This window comes from Microtus ochrogaster, chromosome 1 (genome assembly GCF_000317375.1).
Source record: "Microtus ochrogaster isolate Prairie Vole_2 chromosome 1, MicOch1.0, whole genome shotgun sequence".
NCBI lineage: Eukaryota > Metazoa > Chordata > Mammalia > Rodentia > Cricetidae > Microtus > Microtus ochrogaster.
The window spans coordinates 89916188-89923924 of NC_022009.1; the positions used below are offsets into that span (position 1 = coordinate 89916188).

A 7737-nucleotide genomic window follows, 5' to 3' on the forward strand; every position below is an offset into this window, starting at 1 on the left:
TTCATGGCAAGGCCTCACCGAGTCTCCCAGGCTGGGTTTGAACTCCTCATGTAACCCAGCAGGACTTCTGAAGTTGGTTTTTTGCCTCAACCTCTTAAATGATTGAGATTACAATGTGCCCAGCCCAGGGCACTGCTTGAAGTTAGTTAGCCCCAGAACCAAGTGGATTTACAGTCAAAATTCCCAGTTAAGGCTTAAAGAAAAGGTGAAATTCAGCGCAGGAGGGGGCTGGAGGCTGAGCCGGTGTGCAGACTGAGCTGTTGGTTTTGTTGCTCAACTGTTGAGCGTGGCCTTGTCAAGATCAGAGTTCTGAAACACCTTACAGAAAAAGATGAAGAACTCTGCCCTTGCAACATGTGTCCCAGGAGGGGCCCCAGAAATGTTCCAGAAGGTCTGGACAAGGCTCTGCTAATTTAGCCTTCCTTTTCCAGTTAAAAACGACATTTTACCAGTGTTCCAGCAAGCGCATGCATCCCTGGCTTTAGCAGCGGGCTGGCACAGATCTCTTCAGCGGAGACAGCTGCATTTATTTATTGTATCTATCAAGTGAATTGTGGTAGACGTGAGACTAGTGAATTAGTTAATGCTGTTTAGTTAGCTTTTAATCCAGAGCTGCCATGAGTGGTGTGTAGATGTTCAGAAATCCCTTACAGAGTCACTGTGTCCTAATAAAGAATGCCTGCACTTTGCATCTTGTGGGAAGTTCGATGTCTGAAGCTGGTTTGGTTTTGCTTTGTTTGGTTTTGACATAGGATCTTCCTGTGTAATCCAGGCTGAGTTCAACCTGTAGGGGCCACAGAGCTTTTTGAGCTCAGTTAAGCACCAGGGGAACCAGGAATGTTAAACACACAGGGTTGTCTCTTCGAAGAAAGAGATATAACCTGATTTCCTCCCAAAGCCTGAGAATGGATGAGGTTAATAGCCTGGTGACCTTGGTTCTGTCTGTGACCAAGACCTCCAGGCCCTTAAGACGTCACATGCAGTCCATCCATAGAACCCTTCTTTATGGGGGAGGTCACGTGTACCTTATGTGGTTATAAAGTTTCGATGCAGACATTCCTTAAGCTTTGTTGTGTACCAGGAAACTTTGCTCCAAACTGTGCTGCACTTTAATATGCCTAAAACAACCTGTTCAGTGTCAGGCTCTTGGAGTTTGAACCAACAACCGCTACTGAGTCATGATGAGCGGGACTTCCTTCTTGCCTCACACCGTTTGACACTCTGCTGATTTTTGTGGTCATAGAGACCAACCATGCCATCCCCCCCACCACTATCAGACTCCCAATTCTCCTGCGTCAGCATCCTCTGGGAGTATAGGCGTCCACCCCCCACAGTTGGGATTATAGGCTTCTACACACCACAGTTGGGATTATAGGTGTCCACACACTACAGTTGAGATTATAGGTGTCCACACACCACAGTTGGTGTCCTGTTTGCTTTTCTGCTGCCGCAATAAAGCATGACTAAAACCAACATGGCGACAGAGAGGGGTGTATTTGATTTACACATCCTGGTTCCAGTCCACATTGAGGGAACTCGAGTTGAGATCTGGGGAGGAAATGAAGCAGAAGCCACAGAATGTGCTGCTCACTGTCCTAACTCCCTCTAGCTGGTACTCGGCCAGCTCTCACAACAGCTGCCCCGGGGCAGCAACACCCACAGCGTGCTGGGCCTCTCACAGGCATCTACCAGCATGAAAACACCCCTCAGAGACAGCTGTGCTCACAGGCCAAGGTGATGGTGGCAGTCCCCCAACTGAGACTCCCTCAGGTGACTCTTGGCTGTGCCAAGCTAACAGCTGAGCATAACCAGGAGGCCAGCCTGGGCGTTTCTCTTCTACGGACTTTGCTTAGTGCCAGGTTACCAACTCTACCTATTTTACAAGGAAATAAATGATTTATTTTTATGTTTTACATTTATTTTAATTTCTTCCCTTTTTCTGTTTTTTTTTTAAAAATTTCATTTTGTCTCTGTCGACGTGGAGTCGCCTTTAAAGTGTGGTGACATCCTAAAAATGAACACTTGCTTCTGTCTTTGCAGGTACCGGCTAGTTCCACAGGTCTTCTTTCCTGAGCAAATTTACGATGTCACACGTGCCACAAGATACTTCCTGCGGCCAGAAGTCTTAGACAAGTACAGGGTGGACCCTGCCCGAGTTGCTGTTTCAGGAGACAGTGCTGGTGGGAATTTGGCCGCTGCCCTTGGACAACAGGTAACAGTACTCCCTCAGGGTGCTTGCTGTAGCAGGGTTGGGGGAGGGGTGAGCATGCCCTGCAGACGCTCCTATACTAGTGGTGGGACTGTTCAGCATGGGGCTAGCACCCAGACGTGACTGCTCTGGGAGCTTTCTTGAAGGGGGTGCTGAGGAGTGTCTCTGAAGAGGCTGGGGAAGATGTGTGGGCATGAAATAGCCCAACCTACCTGGCACTGGGTGATTTGCAGAATGGGATATTTTGATTTAAATTTCCATGCCTGTAATTGTTTTTCGTAGAGTTTTAAGAGAAATTAAAATGCTAAGCCATTTTCCAAAGTTTCATTTATTTTTATTATTTGGTGTTTTTGGTTTGTTTTTTGAGATATGGTATCATGTAATAGCCCTGGGTAGTACCAAATTTTCTATGTAATTTAGGATGACCTTGAACTTCTGATCCTCCTGCCTCCACCTCCCAAGTGTTGAGGTTACAGTTCCATACCACCACTCCCAATGTATTTGTGTTTTGAGATATTGCCTTACTATGTAGCCCCGGCTGGACTAGAACTTCTGATTCTATGGCCTTAGCCATCTGGAGTGCTGGGCTTGTTGGTGCAAACCACCATGCCTGGCTCATAGGCCTCAAAGACAGACAGAATTTGGGGTCCACCGTGGAGAACTGTAAGTCCATTCCTGAATCCCTCTGTTCTATGAGCCCTGGAAATGTCATCCAAGGGTTTGGCGAGACCACGTGCACACAGTTCTCACATACATCTTACCAGGAGATGGGTTCTAAACCCAAGTGAGGTTTCTTAGTTATCGTGAGTCCTCCCATCTCCTTTTGAGATGTGGTAAACACATGCAGAATTTTAAGTGCTGGATTTACAAAATGGGACAATATCGTCACCCCATGCAGAGTCACCGGTGAACTGAGGCTGCTGGGATGGGAAGTCGTACCTCTTTGGGCTCCCTCTGAGCATGAGTTGCTTGCCTGTGTGAGCTCACTGTGCCAGCATAGAGACTAAAAGCTCCTGTCGCCAAGTACCAGTGAACCCCTGAGTCCCACCATCCCTTATTCACGCTCTATCCTTCTCTAAAGGAGGAAGATTTGTGATTTTTTCCCCCCTAATTCAGAAGCCATTGCCATTTGTTAATAGGAATAAAAAGTTCGGTTACCACGAGTCTTCACATCCATATGCAGAATTTTAAAGGCTGGATTTACAAAGTGGGACAATATAGTTACCCCAGGTAGAGTAAGGTCCATAATTTACTGTACCAAGGTGTGTAAGTACTCAAAGATAGATAGAAACAAGTAGAGCATTATTGGGGGTGTAGAGACCTCAGGGGTCACGTAACAGCGAACTCATTCAAAACTACAAGTCGCAAACAGTAAATGTTCCTTAGGAGTTGTCCAGCAGCGTAGCTTGGTGATGTGGAACGCTTTATTTAATTCTAAAAAACCCACTCGTTTATTTAAAAACATTCTGTAAACTGCTTTCTATAAAAGTATCCATGCAAATAAAATCTCACGTTTCTTCTATTCTAGTTTAGTTACGTGGACAGCCTTAAAAATAAGCTCAAACTGCAGGCGTTAATCTACCCGGTCCTCCAGGCTTTGGATTTCAACACGCCGTCTTACCAGCAGAACGCGAACACTCCCATCCTGCCGCGCCACGTCATGGTGAAGTACTGGGTGGACTACTTCAAAGGCAACTACGACTTCGTGCAGGCCATGATTGTGAACAACCACACGTCGCTGGATGTGGAAAAGGCTACGGCCCTGAGGGCCCATCTCGACTGGACGTCCCTGTTGCCCCCGTCCATCAGAAAGAACTACAAGCCTGTGGTGCAGATCACAGGGGATGCCAGGATCACCCAGGAGATCCCCCAGCTGCTGGATGCCTCCTCCTCCCCTCTCATCGCGGAGCAGGAAGTGCTTCAGCGCCTGCCGAAGACTTACATCCTCACCTGTGAGCACGACGTCCTGCGGGATGACGGGATCATGTACGCTAAGCGCCTGGAGAGTGCCGGTGTGAACGTGACCTTGGACCACTTTGAGGATGGCTTTCACGGTTGTATGATTTTCACAAGCTGGCCGACTAACTTCTCTGTGGGCATCCGGACTAGGAATAGTTACATCAAGTGGCTGGATCAAAACCTGTGACGAAGTAACCTCCTCAGATGCACGAGGCTCTCGACCTCCGTTCGCGTTGGAAGCATCAACATCGGCTCCTCTCCCTTGTTTCTCATGTGTATTGGAACCTGTACCCTGCAGACTTTATGATAATCTACGTTGTAAAAGTGACTCACTGGCAAGTTTAAAAACATCTCGGCCATTTTCTCTATTCTTTATTGTCGTCCACGTGGAACGAATGGTCACAATTTGAGGAGCTAGAATTAGCCCTAGGTCCTGTCTCTATTGTGTTCTTTCAGCAAGAGCTTTTCCAGCTGTGGGTGCGGTAGTAACTTCTGAGGAACTGAATAAACGTGAGCTTTTTCTTCAGTGCCCCGGTTGACTTGGGTGCAGAGCAGGGTCCTGGCACTCGGGGGCGCTCCGAAGCAGAGCCAGGGACGGCCTCTGACAATGGCTGTGTTTCCTGTGGGAATTTTCACAGGATTTCTAGCAGGGTGGACTTCTCAAAGGCTTTTCTTCCCTCAGAGTGGTAATTTATGAACAGGTTGATGTACATTCAGTGCGGGCTAAAAGGAGACCTGAAAGAAAGTTCCTTTCTGCTCCTATTCTGGAAAAGGAGACGGTGCATGTACTTGATGTGTCCCTGGGAAAATCTTTTGGAGACAAACTTATTTATATGTAGAGTAGGTTTCTTATTATGAAGTAAGTAAAGATAGAAAAACCAAACAGCCTGTTGTTACTTAGGAATACTCTCCTGGCATAAACTACTAAGAGTGGTATGTATATATTTGGGATAGTGAACAAATAAATTATGCTTAATAATACCTTAAAATTACGAGAAATACTTTTAGAAGTCTAGTCCATTTTTGGAAGAAGGGCTAGTCCATTCTTGAAAACTCAATTTTTTCACATGTAGCTGAAAATTAGACAATTTTGGTATAGTGTGTTGTTTATTTTTTAAGTTATTTATTGTTAATATACATAGCTAAACAGGATTTTTCTGAAAGACATCTATTATAAAAAATTTAAGATAAAAAGTATTTTTAAAAGAAAACTACCATAGAGTTATATCCACATGTGATTTTGTGAGGAACTAGATACTAGTAGTAGTAAGGGTCAAATACTTCAATATTTAGATACATATGCAAATTAAGATAATTAGAAACTTTTTTACTTAGTACAGACATCCAAGTAATGCTGTCTGACCATCCTAATTCAAATCAGAACTATACCAAAATCCAGAATTTTGAGTCTGGTCTGATGGCACAGATAGAAAATTCCAGACCATGGAAGTTTATTTTGTGTATAAAAGTATTAAACCTGTTGTGTGAAGTTACCCTCAGGCTATGTAATGAAGTTGTATAAAAAGCACAGATGAATGTCCCAATTAGATTTAGGTCCTATTCTCAAGATATTTTTATATATATGCAAATATCCCAAAGTCTAGAATAATTAAAACTCTGAAAGGCTCTGGTCCCAAGGTTTTCAGATGAGGGATACCTGACCTGTAGTTTAATAATTGACAGATACACATAATCATCTGTGCCCATGATGGCCAAGAGAACCATCATGGCATCTCCCCGAGTGAAGGGCAGACGCCAGCACTGCCCACTCCCTGAGTTTCTCCATTCAGCTCTAGAAGATCCAACTGCCCAGCCTTACCATCATAAATGGTCTTCACTGCCAGTGTGGGCATCTTGGGCATGGAAAGGAATTACAGATCAGATCTGAGTTGAACACCCAGCCCTCCTTCCTGTCGCCCCAACTTCTGCCCACAATCCGAGCTGCTTTTCAGGACGGTACAGAGAACACTCAGCCACATCATGGTCCAGGTCATCGTGGAAAGAGAGCAGCAGAGCCTCCCACTTCACGAAGGATGGGTCTTTCCTGTTCCAGCAATGAGGCAACAAATGAACACCTTTACTCTGACTTTCATGTATCGTAAAAGCTACTAGCATCTTTATACATAAGCAAATGTACGGTGTGTGTTTGTGTGTGCTGTGTGCATATGAAAATACTCTTGTAGATAACCTTGCTGATGTGCTCGAGCCACTGTCGCTGGTCTCCCTTGTCTGAAATCTGAGTGCAGAACTACTAGATCTTTGAGGTCACTTCTAACATCACTCTTCCCTCTGCTAATTTTTGCTAGGTCGTAATTCTGAATACACCAACATGCTCGTCTCTAAACACTGATTTTGCTTATGAATAGATTTTTAAAAATTGGCCACATAGCATCAGTTCCTCCACAGGGTTACCTCTGTTCACATTTGGGATATAAATTGATGCCCATCTTCAACTGAGGTTATGGGGAAAAAATCGCAGGGTGTTTTTAAAGCCTGAGATTTTAGTTCTTGGTTGAGTGACAGCCAGCTTCTCACGGTGCTGGGCACGGCACCCAGATCCTTCCATACTTGGTAAGTGCTTTACCCTGAGCTATGCCTGGAGCTTCATTGCTGTTTTCGTCCACACCATTTAAAGGTGTGAAATACATTTTGATTTTACCTCGAAGAAAGAGGAAAATGTAACATATTCACAGAATTCCTTAAAATGACATTTTCTTTTCCAACTGTGAGCTACATTCTACAAAAATCACAGACAATATGTGTTTGCAGATGTCTGAGGAGCTCTCAAAGGTGAAAAGGGAATGAAGGGGACAAAGGGACCACCCTGTATCTTATAGCATACTTGGGTTTATTCTTAGAGGTTTGTTATGCTCCACGAGCGATCTCTTTTTCAGTTTGTCGTAGCTTGGTTTTGTTTTCCTGTTGTATGAAATGTTACACTTTGGAATACTAAGATCTTTGAATCAGAACTTTAACAAATGAAGGAGAAGCTTGAGGTGCTGCAGAGTGTGACGTACAATTCCTCGTGGGGTGTTCATGCTCATTTGTGAGAACTTGAAGACTTGCCTAAAGATGGAGAATGGATTGTTTTGTGCACGACCTTTGAACCTTTGGCTTTTTGTTTGCCAATTCTTACTACAAAGGGGAAGGCAGATTTTATGAAGACTTTTAGGAACAAATACATTTTATGGACTGAAGATCCAGTATGGCACTGGGAAAGTTTGTTTATGTTTGGAATCTTGTTTGGAAATAAAATGGGTTCACCTGGAAGCTCTCCTGTCCTTTTCCCTGCCTATGCTTTCTGGTTCTGACTGGAGTCGCTGGCCACTTTCTTTGTATCCAGGTCACAGCCCAAATCCTCTCCCCTAAACTGATTCTAGCTGTCTCTGTGTCACAGACAGGTGGTTCCGTGACCTCCCTGATGAGACTAACTTCCTGACTGGATGCACTTAATTTGTCCCTATCCAAGTGAAACCTGCCATAGACTGGCCCTTGTCTGTAAAGTCCCTCGTCTGCCCTCAATGCTGATATAGAAAAGATGAGCGTGGGCTTGAACCATCGCAACCAGA

The 7737-nt window shown here is 44.7% G+C and overlaps 1 protein-coding gene across 1 annotated transcript in view; it reads left to right on the top strand.

Moving 5' to 3' along the window:
• The window catches only part of Nceh1 (neutral cholesterol ester hydrolase 1), a 64821-nt gene extending 57379 nt beyond the window's left edge, over positions 1-7442 (top strand). Inside the window, exons 4-5 of the mRNA XM_005343901.3 lie at positions 2041-2212; positions 3738-7442. Coding sequence (XP_005343958.1) covers positions 2041-2212; positions 3738-4355 — 790 coding nt within the window. The 3' untranslated portion in view covers positions 4356-7442. The remainder of the gene's footprint in view (positions 1-2040; positions 2213-3737) is intronic.
• Positions 7443-7737: the final 295 nt, after the last annotated feature.